This window comes from Phyllobates terribilis, unplaced genomic scaffold (assembly GCF_046119375.1).
Source record: "Phyllobates terribilis strain yellow unplaced genomic scaffold, ASM4611937v1 Scaffold_4__5_contigs__length_816908805, whole genome shotgun sequence".
NCBI lineage: Eukaryota > Metazoa > Chordata > Amphibia > Anura > Dendrobatidae > Phyllobates > Phyllobates terribilis.
In genome coordinates this window covers 229,206,235-229,227,235 of record NW_027362764.1, presented here as the reverse complement: position 1 = coordinate 229,227,235, position 21,001 = coordinate 229,206,235, and the positions used below count along the sequence as shown (strand labels likewise).

The 21,001-nt window shown below is 41.0% G+C and overlaps 1 protein-coding gene across 11 annotated transcripts in view; it reads left to right on the top strand.

The window, feature by feature from the left end:
- TRAK1 (trafficking kinesin protein 1) overlaps positions 1 to 21,001 on the top strand; it is a 140,614-nt gene that overhangs the window by 92,541 nt on the left and 27,072 nt on the right. For all 11 annotated transcript variants that reach the window (XM_073678143.1, XM_073678142.1, XM_073678140.1 and 8 more), the window contains 7 exons: positions 8,298 to 8,406; positions 9,034 to 9,112; positions 9,299 to 9,429; positions 12,785 to 12,859; positions 13,131 to 13,268; positions 13,815 to 13,891; positions 17,957 to 18,199. In XM_073678143.1, coding sequence (XP_073534244.1) covers positions 8,298 to 8,406; positions 9,034 to 9,112; positions 9,299 to 9,429; positions 12,785 to 12,859; positions 13,131 to 13,268; positions 13,815 to 13,891; positions 17,957 to 18,199 — 852 coding nt within the window. The remainder of the gene's footprint in view (positions 1 to 8,297; positions 8,407 to 9,033; positions 9,113 to 9,298; positions 9,430 to 12,784; positions 12,860 to 13,130; positions 13,269 to 13,814; positions 13,892 to 17,956; positions 18,200 to 21,001) is intronic.

Below are 21,001 nucleotides of genomic sequence, written 5' to 3'. Positions count from 1 at the left end.
AGTGTGACACGTACCGGCGCCTGGGAAAAAGCGGTACAGTTCGTGCTGTTCCCAGACACCGGGTGCTGAAGGAAGCTCTCATCATTGTGGCCTGGTCTCCCTGAGATCAGCGCGACCAGGCGCTGTGATGTCGTGTGTAGAATAAAAAAATGGCGTGGGCTCTTGCATTCCAACCAGCAAAGGCTAAACAGACAGCTGTGGGCTAATATTAATAGCCAGGAAGGGGCCATGGATATTGGCCCCTCTCCCAGGCGAATAACATCAGCCCTCAGCGGCCCCAGAAATGGCGCATCATTAAGATGCGCAAAAACTGGTGCTTAGCTTCGTTCTTCCCACTTGCCCTGGTGCGGTGGCAGGTGAGGTAATAGGGTTGGGGTTGATGTTAGCTGTTTTATGACCACTGACCTCAAGCCGGGGGGTTAGTAATGGAGAGGCGTCTATAGGATTCCCCCATTACTTACCCCATAGTCATATTGTAAAAAATACACAGCCAGAATAAAGTCCTTTACTTGAAAGAAAGGCACAGACTATTTTAAATAAACACACCCCACCCTCTCTTACCTATTTTTTACTGTAAAATTTGAAATAATAAAGTACCATATTCCTCACCTCTCTGACAACAATAAATGTGTCCCTTGATGAGTCCAGGTCTGCTTCATCTGGATGCCTTGCTGAACGGTGGCAATTTTTACAGTAATAAATAGGCTTCTGTGTCTTTCTTTCAATTATAGGACTTTTTCCTGGCTGTGTCTTTTTTACAATATGACTATGGGGTTTGGCAGCACGGTGGGTGGCTCAGTGGTTAGCACTGCAGTCTTGCAGCGCTGGGGTCCTGGGTTCAAATGCCACGAAGGACAACATCTGCAAGGAGTTTGTATGTTCTCCCTGTGTTTGTGTGGGTCTCCTCAGGGTTCCCCCCTGTCCTCCCACACTCCAAAGACCTACTGATAGGGAATCTAGATTGTGAACCCCAATGGGGACAGTGATGATTATGTCTGTAAATTGTCTGAATTGTAAAGCGCTGCGGAATATGTTGGCGCTATATAAATAAAAAGATGATTTATTATTATTATAGTAATGGGGACGTCTTATAGATGCCTCTCCATTAATAACCCCTGGGCTTGATGTCAGTGGCCATAAAATAGCTGACATCAACCCCAACCCTATTACCTCACTTGCCACCACACCAGTGCAAGTGGGAAGAGCGAGGCTAAGCACCAGACTTGGCGCATTTTATTGATGCTCCATTTCTGGGGCCGCTGAGGGCTGATGTTATTAGCCTGGGAGAGAGGGGGGCCAATATCCATGGCCCCTTCCCTGGCTATTAATATTAGCCAACAGCTGTCTGTTTAGCCTTATGCTGGTTAGAATTTATAGGGGGACCCAACGTAATTTTTTTTTTCTGTGGTTTCCTATAAACTAACCAGTAAAGGCTAAGCTAACAGCTGTGAGCTGTTAGTAATAGCCTCGGAACATTTAGAGCTGATGGCCCCTTTCCCAGATTATTATTAACCTTTTTTTATTTCTTTATTTCTACACTATGTACAAACACTGTGCTGACTACAACTCCCATCATTGTCGCCTGCTCTCGCTGATCGCAGGGTGAGCAGGTGACAGTTGTAGTTAGTGATATACTCACACGCAGACCGCTGACTACAACGGATCAGTAGCCTGCTCTCGCTGATTGTAGGGAGAGCAAGCAACAATGATGAGTGCTGCCTTCAGCAACCGGCACCACCGAACTGTACCGCTTTTTCTCAGGCACAGGTACGTGTCACACTGATGACACATGGATGTCATCAGTGTGCACGTGTACTGGACGTTTTGCGGCCCGTGCTGCTGATAAAAACAGACATGTCAGCGTGTTTTGCCCATGGACACATGATCCATGGAAACACACTGACATATGCACAGACTCATTCATTGGAATGGGTCTATGTGAGTAAGAGTCTCCGGTACGAATGAAAACTGTTACCACAGGTCCTGGAGACAACGACGTGTGAAGGAGGTTTTAATGATGTGTTTTTTTTTTTTGTATAATGCTTTGTGGCATTCCAAAACATTATTTTCTGTCTGTTACACTGGCCGTTATGTCATGGTAGACCTGAAGGTCTTTTTGAGGCCTCTACAGCCATGGAAGCCCATTGGCACCCCAGGATCATTTTGCTCGGCACCAATGGGCAGGTAGAGGGACCCCTCAACCTCTATCAGTTTTATTAAATTACATAGTTTCCTTTAAAAGTGGCATCTATAGTGTTAGTGACAGAATCAGGAATTACTTGAAACTTTCAGACTTTGAGGGTCTGTTGGTAAAAACCATGGTACATGTAATATATTACTGTATTCAGTTCGGCCTCATTAGAGCCCTTGTTCCTGTGAATGCTGCTCTTGTGCAAAGTACGGTTATAAATACCTTTCTACATACCATAAAGCAATCTACAATGGAACACGTGCAGAAGTCATGCTGCCTTAACCAGCATACCTTTCTAGATAAAGTAACCCCCTATTACCTCTGTTGTAGTTTTTTTTTACCCTTTTGCTTTCAAATGAAAATCCTGTAAGTCCCTCACCAGAGTAAATGTGCCAAATTTATCACTCTATCTCTTGCAGGTAAAGTTGGCACATTTTTAGACCCATTTTATTTTCTAATTGTATACCACCTTTTGTTTGGTTTCCTCTGGACCATAAATTTTGTTGAGCCGTGCCCCTTTTTCCGTCAAGCTAATAGCTCTATTCTGTGAATAAACACAGGACCTCGTTGAGTGAGGAACAAAAAGGAACAGTCTGCTCTTCTGATATTCATTGTATTAAACACTTCTATTTTTCATAAAATTACATTATCCACCACTGAGCAACCCCTTAATAGGCCCAGGGAAGTGAGAAAAAGGAAAAAAGTTGCCTCCTGGACTAGTGCTGCTCAGTGTGAGCCACTGATGGTCAGCAGATCGGTGGGGGATGCAGTGCTGAGTACAGAGGAGCAGCCCCGCCAGTCCGGGAGGTGAGTATTAAATGTGTTTGTTTTTTTTTTTTTTTGTTTTTTTTTATAGTTTCTCTTGACCCATTAAAGGGAATCTGTCACCCAGTTTTTCCTACCCTATCTGAGATCAGCATGATGTTGGGATAGAGAACCTGATTCTAGCAATATTTATTTTATTTATTTTACTTGCTTATATAGCACTATTAATTCCCCACAGCTTTACAGACATTATTAGCACTGTTCCCATTGGAGCTCACAATCTAGATTCCCCATCAGTATGTCTTTGGAGTGTGGGAGGATACTGGAGTACTCCGAGGAAACCCAGGCAAACACAGGGAGAACATACAAACTCCTTGCAGATGTTGTCCTTGATGGGAATTGAATCCAGGACCCCAGTGCTGCCAAGCAACAGTGCGAACCACTGAGCAATGTGTCCCTTAAATTACTGGATGCAGCAGTTGTGGTGACTGTTTTCTCTGCTACAGATCGTGCCGTGCTCTAATTTGCCGTGCTCTACGTGCCGTGCTCTGTATAACCCTGCCCCCACACCACGATTGGCAGCTTTCTGTTTACATTGACATGACGCTTCTAATCCGTGGTGGGAGTGTTGTTACACGGAGTTAGTGATGGGCAATCTGGCTCTTTTTGGTGATCTGGATCACTTAAGAGAGCTGGATGTTTTGTATCCTAAATGGATCCCTAGTAAATATGTCTTCACCATAGGTGATTAAATATTTAAAATTAAATTAATGCAACCAAAATCCCGCCCGCTTGCAGCCAGCCAATGAAGTGGGTGGACTTGTTTGGTTCAGATGGGCATGGTTTCACCCATTGAGCACATCATGTTATGCCAACTGTCTCAGTTGCAAACAACCCTTCACTACACAGAGCAGTTGACTCTGAGGCAACTAGTTCTGTAGTGCTCTCCTGCCGATTAAAATGCTGATTTTATTGAAACAACCACATACAGCTTAAGTAAGATCGCTGGAATCATGTGCTGTTCCTACATGATGCTGCTCTTAGATTACATGGCAAAAATGTAACTGATTCCTTTTAATCTGTTACTGACACATGACGTACCAGCTATGCATGGAGCAGAGCTCAAATCGCGGCTGTTAACTTGTTAAATGACGCTGTCAGTCTCTAAGCGGCATTTACAGCGCACCAGCAGGGGGGGTCTCGTCATTCCACTCACCGATCGGCGCCTACATAACACAATCGCGAGGTGCCAATGAGTTGCCATGACAGCCGGTGGTCTTTTCAAGAACTCCCTGCCGGTGATGCTCCTGTGATTGGCTGCTTCTCACTGATGTTCATAGAACACAATGATTTTTGCAATACTCAGTAGTACTGTAGTATTGCTGTACATGGCACAAGCGATCATCTGTTTGCAGGTTTTAAGTTCCCTAAGGGGACTAACAGATACAAGTAAAAAAACACATAATATTTTTTTAGATTTTAGAAAACATTTAAGTTCAAACCAACTCCCTTTTGCCCATTAAAAATAAATTATAAAAATACACTTTATGGTATCGTTGCTTCTGAAAAAAACAGTCCAATCTATCAAAATATAAAATTAGTTAACCCATCAGTAAACTGCGCAATGAGAAAAAATCAAAATGCCAGAATTACATTTATTCGGTCATCGCAACATTGCTTTAGAAAGCAGTGAGGCGATCAAAACGTCATATGTACCCCCAAATGGAATCAATAAAAATGTCGGCTCAGGGCACAAAAAAGTCCTCACGCGGCCTGATCATCCAAATATGTAAAAGATTACGGGGTCTCGGAAATAAGCAACAAAAGCAAAAAAAAACTCGCAAAAAAATTATCCATGTTGTTCTGTGTAATTGTATTGACCTGGAGAATCCTATCGCCAGGTCAGTTTTACTTTTATATAGCTATAAACATGGTAGGTGTTTAAAAAAAAAAAAAAAAAAAAAAAGAATGTGGAATTGCACTTTTTTGTTTTGCAATTTTTCCGCCCTTTGGATTTTTTTTCCCACTTTGCAGTACGTTAGATGATATAAAATAAGTGGTGTCATTCAAAAGTACAATACCTCATGCGTCTAAGTGGTCGGAAAAATAAAACTGTTATGGCTCTTGGAAGGAGGGGAGGAAGAAATGGAAATGAAGCGCTGTGGGAAGGAGTTAATAAGAGGTTGTCCAATAGTAGACGACCACTTTAAATATTTTAACTACTTAAAACTCTGTATTGTATGAATTGACAGCTGTGTTAACTGTTAGAATCATAGAATCATAGAATGGTAGAGTTGGAAGGGACCTCCTGGGTCATCTGGTCCAACCCCCTGCTCAAAGCTGGATTCACTAAATCATCTCAGACAGATGTCTGTCCAGCCTCTGTTTGAAGACGTCCATTGAAGGGGAACTCACCACCTCTCGTGGCCGCCTGTTCCACTCATTGATCACCCTAACTGTCAAAAAGTTTTTTCTAATATCTAATCTGTGTCTCCTCCCATTCAGTTTCATCCCATTGCTTCTAGTCTTTCCTTGTGCAAATGAGAATAAAGATGATCCTTCTACAATGTGACAGCCCTTGACATATTTGTAGACAGCTATTAAGTCTCCTCTGTCTTCTTTTTTGCAAGCTAAACATTCCCAAATCCTGCAACCGTTCCTCATAGGACATAGTTTGCAGACCAGTCACCATTCTGGTCGCTCTTCTCTGAACTTGCTCCAGTTTGTCTATGTCTTTTTTAAAATGTGGTGCCCAAAACTGTACACAGTATTCCAGATGAGGTCTGACCAAAGAGGAGTAAAGACCGATAATGACTTCACGTGATCTAGACTGTATGCTTCTATTAATACATCCCAGAATTGTATTTGCCTTTTTTGCTGCTGCATCACACTGTTGACTCATGTTCAGTCTATGATCTATTAGTATACCTAAGTCTTTTTCACATGTACTGTTGCTTAGCTCTATTCCTCCCATTCTGTATATGCTTTTTTCATTTTTATTGTCCAGATGCAGTACTTTGCATTTTTCCCTGTTAAAAACCATTCTGTTGGTTGCTGCCCACTGCTCCAGTTTATTTAGGTCTTTTTGAATCCTCTCTCTCTTCTCTAGTATTAGCTATCCCTCCTAGCTTTGTGTCATCAGCAAATTTAATCAGTTTACCCTCAATTCCTGTTACGTGTGTGTGTGTATATAATGTACAAAAAATGGGCGCCAGCAATTACCATAATCCTTTCCTTTCACCCTATTTTGTTTAATTGTAGTTAAAACTGAGAAACCAATAAATATTTAGTGCATTCCTCCCTCCACAGTCTCCTGTGGCTGCAGTACAGCGGCCTGCAGCAGATATCTCCCCTCCTCTGCTCTTTCTAAGCCACAGCGCCCTCTGCAGTTATCAGTTAAAAATAGAACTTGTCAGCAGGCTATTTGTCCCTTTATACTCTGCAGCATTTCTATATAGGCACGTAACACTGGCAGATCCACTACTGTTTAAAAAAAAAAATCTAATCTGCTACATGGGAGCTATTTGACGTGGATTAGTAGTCTGTGTAGATAGGCTGACCACTCTTCCATGTGCACAGAATGATCTTTAATTCGATTGCTTTGTGCGCATGCAATATCATTGTTCTCTGCAGCATAGGTCCTGTTTCCACAGAACAATGTGCTGATGAGAATTATGATTATTAAATAAATGAAAATTAATTTCACCCAATGAACGAGCATTTTGCTCATTTGTCAGGTCAGCGGCAGCCTGTTTAGACAGGCTGATTATCAGGGAGATGAGTTCCTAGGCATGTTCATTCCTGATAATCAGTCAATGTAAACGCACCCTGAGGTTGAATGTTTGAGGAACAAGCATGAAGGGGGGAGGCACAGGGCCGGTCACAACACGCTGCGTGCCGGTACGGAGTTCTCTTCACCCAGTGTCCCCTCTTCTATAAAGGACTGAGAGTGGCGTGTGTTGGGATTTTCTTTTCTCCCTGTTAAATTGTCCATGGGACCGGAACTGACTTCAAACAGGACAGGAGATCTTAGATCCGGGTTAACAGACTCACTTTTACTGTGCAATTCTTCTACTTGCGGCCGCAGCATACAGATTAAGACCTAGTCTTTTGTTAGTGAAGTACCCTTGGTTATGTTCATTTCCAGTGTTCATCCTGTCCTGAGACCCACCATCTTCCACTTCCTCTGCGACTCAGCTGAGAATCTCCCCATGAGGGATACAGAGGCCTGCTTCTCAGTACTCCTAGTAGGCTTTAAGCCCAGGACTGTGCCGGCATCCAGATTGAGCATCAAACGTGGCCTCATTCTGTCAGAAAATTTGCGCTGATAAAACACTTCCTTCACTGCTGTATCTGGTTGCTGTAACCCGTCTCTTTCCGTTCAGCCTTCCTTCTCCACTCCACTCTCTCTTGAACAGGACCTGCATCGGTCCCATTCTATAAGGGTCATGGACACAGAACCTAGATGTCCGTGTCCTGGACTACACCCTGACCAACTCCCTAACTTACTGCCTGCAACCCGGATATTCTTTTCTATAAAACTGTTCTAACCCCTCCCAGCTGATGATCTAATCCCGGAGTTAACTATCTAATGTCTAAGTATTGTAAACTATATCCCTACCTATTGGATGGTTCACCTAGTGGACAGACCTCCCGCATTCCCAGGGACGGCCTTAGGCAGAGCCTGTAAGAGAATCTGCATATAATAACGGCCATAGGGATAAAACACAGCAAAACTTTATCACACAACTTATGATGTACACAACACACACATTCAACATGGAGTTAAAATAGGATCAACCCCTTGTTGCCACGGCATCTTCGTCAGCCCGCCACCCTCCTACCAGCAGAAGATGGTGGTGATTGCCAGGTGTATCACTTTTTACGGGTAGGTTTAGTGTTCTTCCTTTACGGATAAGTTCACATAACAGAAGTCCTGTGGTGAATCTGCCACACGACCTGCGTACGTTACATGCAACCATCACTAGACTTCATCTCTACTGTATTAAAATTGGCAAAATTAGTGACAAATCTGCATCGTTTCTGCATCAAAATGAGTAAACTGTGTGATATGAAATTCTGCTTTTTCTCCATTTTGTACAATGTCTTATAGTAGCCTTGTACTCTAATCCACTGCAGAAATCTACAGCTAATCCACCCCATGGGGTTTTCTCCAAGTGTCTCATTCGTTCCCTTTAGGATGTCACTTTACGTTGTTGGATGTATTTTTCTCCCATATAGAAAAACGTATATCTTCTGACAGATCGTTTTGCAATACACTTTATATGATGATTGTTAAATCTTTAAAGTAGTCAATGTTTCCTTTTAACTTTTCTTAAAGCTTAAAGAGAAACGAATCTTCATCATCCGTCCAAAACTATTTCCACTTTGACTCCCTACATAAGAAGCTGAAAGACCTTGAGGATGAGAACATTGTGCTGCGGTCGGAGGTGAGCGTTGCAGTGAATTTGTTTCCACCATATCTTGTAGCTGCTAATTCTCAGTGCAAAAGTTTGATCCGTTACTGACACCTAGTGACTGATTTAATGTACTACAACTTTTTCTTTTTGGTCTTGGATGTAAATTTTTATTATAAATCTTTATGGTGAAACCCTTTAAGACTCCATAATGGCAACCTATTTTTGTCCCCACTGGTTTCTTAGTAGAATAGATGTGTTTTGGAGATCTAAATGTGTCGTATTCCATACAAAAGCCTGTGATTAAATTACCGCTGTGTCTACCCTTTAATTTTTCTTGAATTTAAGTGATGGAAATCCTCATTATACCAATTAAAAACAATCCTATTAAAGTGTGTGCATATACACACACCTTTTTATATTAAAAATATATACAAGTTTTTTTGTTTTTTACAATTAAAATCCAATTTCTCTGCTTTTTAGTTTTATACCATATGTGCTGTCATTGTTGATATCTCCCTATAGAAGTTTTGCTTGAAACCATGGGGTTAGGTTCCTTTCTTGCAGGCATGGAACGTGTTCTGTAATTTCGTCAGTAACGTCTTTACTATGAGTGATTCCCCATATTGAGACGTCTTATTTTAATGCTTCTTGTCACAGGCATGTCATCTACAAACCGAGACCATCACATATGAAGAGAAGGAACAGCAGCTTGTCAATGATTGTGTGAAGGAACTAAGTAGGTCTATTAAAATTGCAAATACTATGCATTCGTTATATTTCATGTCCATGGAAACTCTAGTAATATGTCCTTTTCCACCTTTAAATAAAACTGAAAAGCTGAATACCTAGAATAAAGTCTTAACATGTTATTTTATGTTGATACAGTGCCTTTATATTCACCTATTTGACCTCTATTTTCAAGGGGATGCCAACATCCAAATTGTCGGCATATCCGAGGAATTGGCAAAGAAAACCGAAGATGCAGCTCGGCAACAAGAAGAGATCACGCACCTGCTTTCTCAGATTGTCGATATTCAGAAAAAGGCTAAAGCGGTAAGTATCGCCCAAAGAACGCATATAGAGTTTGGTTAGTGTGGACATACTATAGTGCGATCTGTCCAGATGTCACCACCTGTGTCGCTGAGATTTGCCACATACCCTTTAAAATGAAGAAATACAGTCATGGCCAAAAGTATTGAGAATGAGACAAATAGTAATTTTTCCAAAGTTTACTGCTTCATTTTTTGTAATGGCAATTTGCATATACTCCTGAATGTCAAAGAGTGATCAGCTTAACAGCAATTACTGTACTTGCAAAGTCAATATTTGCCCAGAAAATGAACTTTAACCCCCAAAACACATTTCAACATCATTGCAGTCCTGCCTTAAAAGGAGCAGCTAACATCGTTTTAGTGATTGATCCATAAACACAGGTGTGGGTGTTGATGAGGACAGGGCTGGCGATCAATCAGTCATGATTAAGTAAGAATGACATCACTGGACACTTTAAAAGGAGGCTGGTTCTTGGTATCATTGTTTCTCTTCAGTTAACCATGGTTATCTCTAAAGAAACACGTGCAGCCATCATTGCACTGCACAAAAATGGCCTAACGGGGAAGAGTATCGCAGCTACAAAGATTGCACCTCAGTCAACAATCTATCGCATCATCAAGAACTTCAAGGAGAGAGCTTCCATTGTTGTCAAAAAGGCTCCAGGGCGCCCAAGATAGACCAGCAAGCGCCAGGACCGTATGTTAAAACTGTTTCAGCTGCGGGATCGGACTACCAGCAGTGCCGAGCTTGCTCAGGAATGGCAGCAGGCTGGTGTGAGTGCTTCTGCACGCACTGTGAGGCGGAGACTCTTTGAGCAAGGGCTGGTTTCAAGGAGGGCAGCAAAGAAGCCACTTCTCTCCAGAAAAAACATCCGGGACCGACTGATATTCTGCAAAAGGTACAGGGAGTGGACTGCTGAGGACTGGGGCAAAGTCATTTTCTCTGATGAATCCCCTTTTCGATTGTTTGGGACATCTGGAAAACAGCTTATTCGGAGAAGAAGAGGTGAGCGCTACCACCAGTCTTGTCTCATGCCAACTGTAAAGCATCCTGAAACCATTCATGTGTGGGGTTGCTTCTCAGCCAAGGGAATCGGCTCACTCACAGTCTTGCCTAAAAACACAGCCATGAATAAAGAATGGTACCAGAATGTCCTCCAAGAGCAACTTCTCCCAACCGTCCAAGAGCAGTTTGGCGCCCAACAATGCCTTTTCCAGCATGATGGAGCACCTTGCCATAAAGCAAAGGTGATAACTAAATGGCTCATGGAACAAAACATAGAGATTTTGGGTCCATGGCCTGGAAACTCCCCAGATCTTAATCCCATTGAGAACTTGTGGTCAATCATCAAGAGACGGGTGGACAAACAAAAAAACCAACAAATTCTGGCAAAATGCAAGCATTGATTATGCAAGAATGGACTGCTATCAGTCAGGATTTGGTCCAAAAGTTGATTGAGAGCATGCCAGGGAGAATTACAGAGGTCTTGAAGAAGAAGGGGCAACACTGCAAATATTGACTTGCTGCATTAACTCATTCTAACTGTCAATATAACCTATTGATACTCATAATATGATTGCAATTATATTTCTGTATGTGACATAAACATCAGACAAACACTAATAAAAACCAGAGGCCAGCAGATCATGTGAAAATATAATTTTGGTGTCATTCTTAAAACTTTTGGCCATGACTGTACATTTTGTTCAATGGCATTGACTTTTCTTAGCACCCATGATGGTTTCCGCTGGTTTGGCAGTAAGAGTAGCAATGAAAGCTGCACTTTTGCCATCAACCGTGAGGGAAATCTTGATGGAACCCCAACAGAAGGGCCAGATGTAGGTGTGAGAAACCTTGGCAGAAAGAGAATTTTACAGATGTCTGCCAGCATGCTGTAAAATGATATAAATTATACACTCGTTATCAGTCTCCCTTTCTCCTCCAATGGTCCCCTCAACTTACCATGCTTCCTGGCTGGACAGGCATGTGGCTGCTGCAGCCAATCATTGGCTGCAACCAGTGTCCAGAAAGTCACACGTCCATAGAACCACAACAGGATGTCTAGAGCCAGTGTCTGTACATCTTGCTGTACAGGCAGGAGACCACTGCAGTCAATGATTGGCTGCAGCGATCATATGTCCAGCCAGAAGAGGAAGCTCAACAGGAGATCCAGCAGTGTTAGAAGAGGACCAGTGGAAGTTTGGTAAGATGAGAATACTTTTATTTTTTTCCGTATTTTTCTATATGCTGGATGGTGTTAGACAAAATATTTTAGTGGGGAGCAGCCCCTTTTTAAAGTAAACTTCACATTTGAACTGTATACATTTCACAGTTACACATGTAAATTGTCTCTTGAGAGAGGAAGAGGACTAGAACTCTAGCGCCACCTTTTGGAAGCAGCGATCCTAAAAGTCATTATCGACTCTTTAAGGAGCCTTGCAATATGACTTGGGATAAAAGCCAAACCAGAATCTCAGTTTGCAGACACTGTTACGTGGTGTTGCTGCTCATCAGTGCAAAGTATGAGATCTGCTTTTTCTTGGTGAGAGGCTCTGAACTGGGGTCTAAGGGATAACACTTCTCCTTGTGGAGAGTGACAAGCCAAGCCTGGCATGTCGTGAGGAGGCTTATAAGCCATGCATGCTCCTCTGGGAAATTAAATATGCAAATTGTCTCTTCAGAGAGGAGAGGACTAGAACTCTATAATGCCACCTATTAGAAGAGGCAATCCTAAAAGTCGATATCGACCCTTTATCGAGCCTTGCCATATGGCATGGGATAAAAGCCAAACCAGAATCTCAATTTGCAGACAGTGTTTCGGGGTCTTGCCCCTCATACAATTTTGATTTGTTTTGTAACACCCTCTTATTTTGAATCTCATTCACACTAGATCCTTTAGTAGTACGCCCCACCCTTCAGTGTGTTCTGCTATGTTTATACTTTTGCTCTAAAAACTTTGGGGGCAATTTGATAAGGTGCTTCTGGCAGAATTCTTGGGTAAAAAAAATCTTAAGTCACAATATTTTTATGCACCTTGGAAGTTGTGCAAAAATATTGTGACCTTTGACATTTATACTCCAGTCCTGACTAGCTATGCCATTGTGGTCAAATCCATAATTTACCCCACTTTGGTAGCGTAACGTACTCCAGTCACTGACTGGAGTACATTTCTGGCAGCGACACATGCCAGGTAATAGATGCGCCTAAGGGGTGTATGCCTCTTAATAAATTGGGTGAATTATACTCAAGCAAGTCCCTACAATAGGACTGGTGTGTACAACGCCAATCTTAATAAATCAGCCTCTGTTTTCTTAAATTACAATGTATTCTGATTGTGTTTTCTTTCTTCTTACAGTATACAGTAGAAAATGAGGAACTTGTGCAACATCTTGGGGCTGCAAAAGATGCCCAGCGCCAACTTACAGCGGAGGTGAGAGTACTATAATGGGAAAGAGGGTCTAGCTGTCCTCTTTTTAGAAGTGCAGATTCGGGGTGGCCTTTTGGTGTTTGCTTGGCCTCTGTACTTGGACATGAATTTAAAAGTTGTACACGATACAGCATTTCCAAAACTAAAAAAACACAAACCTGGAGCAAACCTATACTTAATATTGGTCTTTATTTTAGATGTAATATTAAATCCTACTATTATCCTTTGCAATTGCCTTTTGGGAGCAATTCATCTCTTTTTCTGCTTTGAGTAGTTGCGGGAGCTGGAGGACAAGTACGCGGAGTGCATGGAAATGCTTCACGAGGCGCAGGAAGAGCTAAAGAACCTGAGGAATAAAACCATGCCGAATGTCATCTCCCGACGATATCACACGCTGGGTGTTTTCCCCATGGTGAGTAGGGAATAGTCACTGCAATATTCATTTTCCACTGAGTGAAAATACTTTATATCCTTTGATATGAATATTTATACTCTTATATAGATATTTTTTTGCTTTATTACACTCATATTACATTTCTTTCATATTAATGAGGTGGAACAACCCAAAACAGTGAAGGAATAGGCAGCAACGTGTGGAGCAACTCCATTTGCTGGTCCCATATCTTATTCCCCTAAAACCAAAGACCATGTTGGTTTGATGTCTGATCATGTGCTACATCTTGGTTTTCTTTGCCTTTCTTTTAGCTCAGCCTTCATTGCATTATTAGCAGTATTTTTATGGCATTGATATCGTATTTTAATTTATTTCCAAATTGTTTTGTTTCTCGTCTGTGGCTGAGTGGTGTCTCCTATACATCAGATTACATGAGCAATGATGGGGCTTGTGATATTGTACTCATGACGTCCTGATTGTTGTTGGGTGTCCGTGTGCTTCCGTCTCCATATTGTATGTAGAATAAGGTCATTATGACAGATGTATTTTATTTTTGGTTAATAGGACTCCTTAGCAGCTGAGATAGAGGGATCGATGAGGAAAGAGCTGCAGATTGATGACGCGGACTCTCCTGAGATGAAGTAAGAAGTGCTTTGTGATATTACTGTACTAGTTGTCTCTCTAAATGGTTATTTTATTACCTAATAATGTGTTTCTTCCTTTCTGTCTTTGAATGATATAATATTTGGTAAAGTAAGCGCGTTAGTCCTGAATAAGTAATTCTTCATGGTGGTTTAGGCAACCCCTCCTACAGCGTTACATCACCCATCAGTTAGGCCTTGTTCATACAGTACAGTTTTCTTTGTAAATCATGATTTGTTACTGTAGAGAGAAGGAAAAATCCAGTCAAAATTATGTTCCAATATGTCAAAGTCTAGCAAGACTATTACATTTATTTATTTATTTTTTTCATCATTGCTTAACACTAATGGGACCGGCCACGTTTTTGGTTTTGCACTTACAATTTTTTCCTCCCGTTCTTCCATAACTTTTTTTATTTTTGCATTGATCTAAACATTTAGGGACTTTTTTTATGGGACATGTTGTAATTTTGAATGACACCTTTCATTTTATCGTATCATGTTCTGAAAAATGGTAAAAAAAAAATTCAAGTGAGGTGAAGAAGTGGAAAAAAAAAAAAGAAAAGGCAATTCCACCATGTTTTTTCGGTTTCTGTCATGTCAAATTTGTTGTACAGTAAGTCACCTGGTAACCTACTTCTCCAGATAAGTACAATTACAGTGATACCACACTTGCATAGGGTTTTTTTGTTGTTTTTATATAAGTAGTGAAAAAAAACTGTAATAAAGTGTTGCCATTTTCTAATACCTGTAAACCCGTGTTTTTTTCTGCCGAACTATAATTTATATCCCCACCATTTTGAGGTACAAACAACATATATTGATCTTTTTATTGCATTTTTTGGGGGAACCGCATGGACTGAAAAAACTAGAAACCTTGCGTTACGCTTTTTTTTTTTTTCGTGCGTTCAACACTTGTTTTAAATTTTATTCTTTGCCAGACCGTTTTTTGTGGACGCTGTAATACCAAATATGTTTTAGTATTTTATTTCTTTATTTTAAAACTTGGAAATGGGAATGATTTGAACTTAAGTGTTTTTTTTTTTGTTTTTTTTTAAGTCCCTTTAGGACTTTAACCTAAAATAATTTGGTCGCTGATACCATATAGAGCAATACCACAGAATTACAGTATAAATCTGTCTCCCTTGAAGCTCAGCCTGTAGCTGAGCTTCAAAGGAGTTCCAAGATGGTGTTAACTGAGGCCTTCAGCAGACCCCTGACTGCTATGGTAGCCCATCTGTTCCTGAATGACAGCGGTAATTAAATGGTTAAATAGCAGCGATCGCGACCAGCATTGATTGATGCTGTTGCGGGCAGATTCTGGCTATGTTTTAGCTTTTGAGCTTGTTCCAAACACATACACCCTGACAGTGATGTACATGTATGGTTGGGTGCATGAAGAGGTTAAAGAGGATCTGTCATTAGGTCGAAATTGGCCAGTTTTTGCATCTTTCATTCCTGCTGCTCACCGGAGTATTCCGCTTTGTTTTTTTTTAATCCGCCGTACGTTTCCTTATGTCTGGGCCCTTTGATTTTGAAATTTTTATGGTCTTTATCAAGGAGGCATGCTTCCAGGATTCTGTAGGGGTTGTAGGGGTGTGTCATCAGGATGCTCTTCATTATCCTGTGAGCAACGCCCAATTCGTCAAGACCATAAAAATGATCACTTAAGGGAATGTCATCAAATTGTGCTTTCTTTCAACAATTGAAAAAATGTAAAGTATTTTTCTTAAAATATTTAAAACATTTTGAAAAAGTTTTGATATTTTAACTTTTAAGCACTATGAGGAACAGCTGCTGAAATTTGCCATGAAAACGAAGTGTACTGTTGGCTCGCATTACTACTGCAGTAAATGTGGGCGGATCTTCTCACGTGTGTGATGTCACTCCTCCCCTTCTGGGTGTCTGCAAAAGGATAAGGGAGGATGAAGTTTAGGATCACAGTGCAGCGCCATTTTCTAGATGTGGACAGTGTCACAGAGGGTGACTGGCAGCGCCGGTTCTGTTAGTTGGCGCTGTGCTGCTAACTGTATCACACATAATATTAGATATGTGGCTCAGCAGACTATCACATGATAGGCTTTGATACACAAACTGTAACACACATGATACAATTAAATATATGGCTCAGTGGACTGTATCACACATGATGGGATTAGATACATGGCTCTGCTCAGTCAGTGTAAAGCCACATTCAGAGGGACGTCTGAATGAGGCTTTTCTGCTGCGTCTTCATAGCGTATCAGAAGAAATGACTTGGTCCCTTAAATCTCAAAGAAAAGAAGGTCGCAAAAGAGGTGCAGTGCATGTTACAGAAAGGGAAATATGCAAGGACACCACTTATCAATGCGACACCTGCCCCGACAAACCTGGCCTGTGTATAAAAGAATGCTTCAAACTGGACCACACATCCATGGACCACTAAATTGATTTCTGACTTGGACAACTCACGTATGCCAACCTGACATGCACTACACAACTTGCACATGCCAACCTAACGTACACTACACTACTCACGTATCCCAACCTAATGCACTGTACACTACTCACGTATGCTACTACATTATAAAATTCACATACCAGGAAACACTAGATCAGTTCCAATATAGGGTCACTTGTGGGGGTTTCCACCGTTTAGGCACATCACGGGCACTCCAAGCGCCACATGATACCTGCAGACCATTCCATCAAAGTCTACGTTCCAAAACGTCACTCCTTCCTTTTCGAGCCCTGCCGTGCACCCAAACAGTGTTTTTCCGCAACATAATGGGAATCTGCGTACTCAGGAGAAATTGTACAACAAATTTTGGGGTTCATTTTCTTCTGTTACCTTTGTGAAAATAAAAACAAATTAGGGCTAAAAACATTTTTGTGGAAAAAAATGTTTTTTTTTAATTTATTTATTTTTATTTATTTTCATAGACTCAACGTTATAAATTTCAGTGATGAACCTGGTGTGGTGAGCACCTTGAACCCCATCTAGATAAATTCCTTGGGGGGTCCAGTTTCCAAAATGGGGTCACTTGTGGGGGATTTCCACTTTTTAGACACATCAGGGGCTCTCCAAATGCGACATGACGTCTGCTCTCGATTCCAGCCAATTTTGCATGCAAAAAGCCATATTGTGTTCCTTCCCTTCTGTGTCCTGCCGTGCGCCCAAACAATAGATGGGGTATCGGCATACCCAGGAGAAATTGCACAACAAATTTTGGGGTCCATTTGCTCCTTTTACCCTTGTGAAAATAAAAAAAAATTGGGTCTAAAGTACAATTTTTGTGGAAAAAAGTTAAATGTTCATTTTTTCCTTCCACATTGCTTCAGTTCTTGCGAAGCACCTGAAGGGTTAATAGACGTCTTGAATGTGGTTTTGAGCACCTTGAGAAGTACAGTTTTTAGAATGGTGTCCCTTTTTTGTGGTATTCCCTTCTAGCTTTGTGACAAAAAAGAAACTGTTTCAAAAATTGTGTTGATGTGAAGTAGACATGTGGGAAGTGTTATTTATTAACTATTTTGTGTGACATATCTCTCTGTTTTAAGGGCATAAAAATGTAAAAGTTTGAAAAATGCGAAATTTTCAAAATTTTTGCCAAATTTATGATTTTTTCACAAATAAACGCAAGTCATATCGAACAAATTTTACTTCTATCATGAAGTAAAACATGTCACAAAAACATTCTCAGAATCAGTGGGATCCGTTGAAGCGTTCCAGAGTTATTACCTCATAAAGTGACAGTGGTCAGAATTGTATAATTTGGCCTGGTCATGTAGGTGAAAATGGGCTTGGGGTGAAGGGGTTAATGAAAATGCTCATATCTCTAGAAACATCAAGCAGATTTAAGAAAAAGAAAAAACTGATTACTCAGGGAAACAGTGTGAATATAATAAAAGGAAAAACTGGCCATTGTTTACCTAGTGACAGGTCCACTGTATCACAATTTAGGGTCCTATAGAAAACTCCGGGATGTTTTGCACATGTCCATATAGCTTAGAAACCTATTCTTCCTTATGAAATTTTTTTTCATACATGTTTTATGACTTTACAAAAAATATTTTTTTTTCTCTTAGTGGCAATCAACAAAAACGTGTGTTTGAAACTGTGCGGAATATAAACCAAGTAGTGAAGCAGAGATCTCTGGCGCCTTCTCCAATGAACATCCCAGGTTCTAACCAATCCTCGGCAATGAACTCTTTAATGTCTAGCTGTGTCAGTACACCACGCTCCAGTCTTTATGGAGGAGATATTTCTAATATTGTCATAGATAATAAAACCAATAGCATTATACTGGAAAATGAGACATCTGATAACAGGTTAGTGCCACTGGGTTACTACGGAGTAACTGGGTCTACGGAACAATGTAGCATTACTTATTGTTAGTATCTGTTTAGCATATATTATAGCATATTTACTTAGTGTTATATAAAACATTTACTATATGTGTATTTACGGGGTGGGCCATTTATATGGATACACCTAAATAAAATGGAAATGGTTGGTGATATCAACTTCCTGTTTGTGGCACATTAGTATATGGGAGGAGGAAAACTTTTCCAGATGCGTGGTGACCATGGTGGCCATTTTGAAGTCGGCAATTTTGGATCCAACTTTATTTTTTTCAATGGGAAGAGGGTCATGTGACACATCAAACTTATTGAGAATTTCATAAGAAAAACAATGATGAAGTTTATGACCACTTATAAAATGTGTTCAAAGTGCTGCCCATTGTGTTGGATTGTCAATGCAACCCTCTTCTCCCACTCTTGACACAGATAGCAACACCGCCGAAGAAATGCTAGCACAGGCTTCCAGTATCTGTTGTTTCAGATGCTGCACATCTCGTATCTTCACAGCATAGACAATTGCCTTCAGATGACCCAAAAGATAAGTCTAAGGGGGTTAGATCGGGAGACCTTGGTGGCCATGAAATTGCTACATGATGATGTGTTGCCCTCTTTATGCACTGAAGATTGCACGTTCCCTGAGTTTTTCCAACAAGATGGTGCACCACCATATTATGGGTGTCAGGTCCGAGCATTCCTACATGAACAGTTTCCTGGAAAGTGGATTGGTCGTCGTGGCCCAGTTGAATGGCCACCAAGGTCTCCCGATCTGACCCCCTTAGACTTTTATCTTTGGGGTCATCTGAAGGCAATTGTCTATGCTGTGAAGATACGAGATGTGCAGCATCTGAAACAACAGATACTGGAAGCCTGTGCTAGCATTTCTTCTGCGGTGTTGCTATCAGTGTGTCAAGAGTGGGAGAAGAGGGTTGCATTGACAATCCAACACAATGGGCAGCACTTTGAACACATTTTATAAGTGGTCATAAACTTGTAAATAACTCATGAAAGAATAAAGTTACGTTAAAACCAAGCACACCATTGTTTTTCTTATGAAATTCTCAATAAGTTTGATCTGTCACATGACCCTCTTCCCATTGAAAAAAATACAGTTGGATCCAAAATGGCCGCCATGGTCACCACCCATCTGGAAAAGTTTTCCCCCTCCCATATACTAATGTGCCACAAACAGAATATATATAATATACAGTATTACACTGCTCAAAAAAATAAAGGGAACACTGAAATAACACATCCTAGATCTGAATGAATGAAATATTCTCATTAAATACTTTGTTCTGTACAAAGTTGAATGTGCTGACAACAAAATCACACAAAAATCATCCATGGAAATCAAATTTATTAACCAATGGATGCCTGGATTTGGAGTCACCCCAAAATTAAAGTGGAAAAACAAGCCCTCCATGTGCTCGCCAGAGGTAGCCTGACTACCATTAGGTACCGAGATGAGATCCTCAGACCCCTTGTGAGACCATATGCTCTTGCGGTTGGCCCTGGGTTCCTCCTAATGCAGGACAATGGCAGACCTGATGTGGCTGGAGTGTGTCAGCAGTTCCTGCAAGATGAAGACATTGAAGCTATGGCTTCGCCCGCTCCCCAGACCTGAATCCGATTGAGCACATCTGGGACATCATGTCTTGCTCCATCCACCAACGTCACGTTGCACCACAGACTGTCCAGGAGTTGGCGGATGCTTTATTCCAGATCTGGGAGGAGATCCCACCGGAGACCATCCGCAACCTCATCAGGAGCATGCCCAGGTGTTGTAGGGAGGTCATACAGGCACGTGGAGGCCACACACAATACTGACCCTCATTTTGACTTGTTTTAAGGACATTACATCAAAGTTTGATCAGCCTGTAGTGTGTTTTTCCACTTTAATTTTGGGGGTGACTCCAAATCCAGGCCTCCATTGGTTAATAAATTTGATTTCCATTGATGATTTTTGTGTGATTTTGTTGTCAGCACATTCAGCTTTGTACAGAACAAAGTATTCAATGAGAATATTTCATTCACTCAGATCTAGGATGTGTCATTTGAGTGTTCCCATTATTTTTTTGAGCAGTGTGTATGTGTATATATATATATATATATATATATTTATTATGTGTGTGTGTGTATATATATATAAATGTGTGTGTGTGTGTGTGTGTGTATATATATATATATATATATATATATATATATATATAATATTATGGTGCGGTGGGAGGCAAGCAGGAGGCTTGTTCCTTTTAAATCTTCATGTTGGTTTATTACGTCATAAACCCGGCAAAAGTAAAGGAATATAAACAGCCTTTGCTTCAGGCAAAAACAAAGTAAAATGTCCATCAAGCAAGTCTCTGCTTAAGCTAGTCCTATGGGCACAGGCGGCTTAGCCAAGCTAAACAACACACAGGATGCCTTCTCCCTCCAAACACACCGACCATGTACCAAACATCAGCATCCATTTTAAAGGCTGTTAACCACACCCAGAGGTGAGGTATGTGGGTAGCAAGACCCGCCCATCTCTCAAACTACCCATAACCCGGTTCCCAGGTTCACCAATTAGTCCTCTTAGTGCGTACTTGCACTAGAGAAACACTCCGGGTTACATCACAGAGGACAGCCACCTCTGTGACACACACCTCCAATTGATTATGCGACCATTAGCCACCTTACAATATATATATGTAATGTATATATTTTATATATGCTTTTATTGCAACTTGTAAGTGGTCCAAAAACATTGATAAGGGACTTGCATTCTCT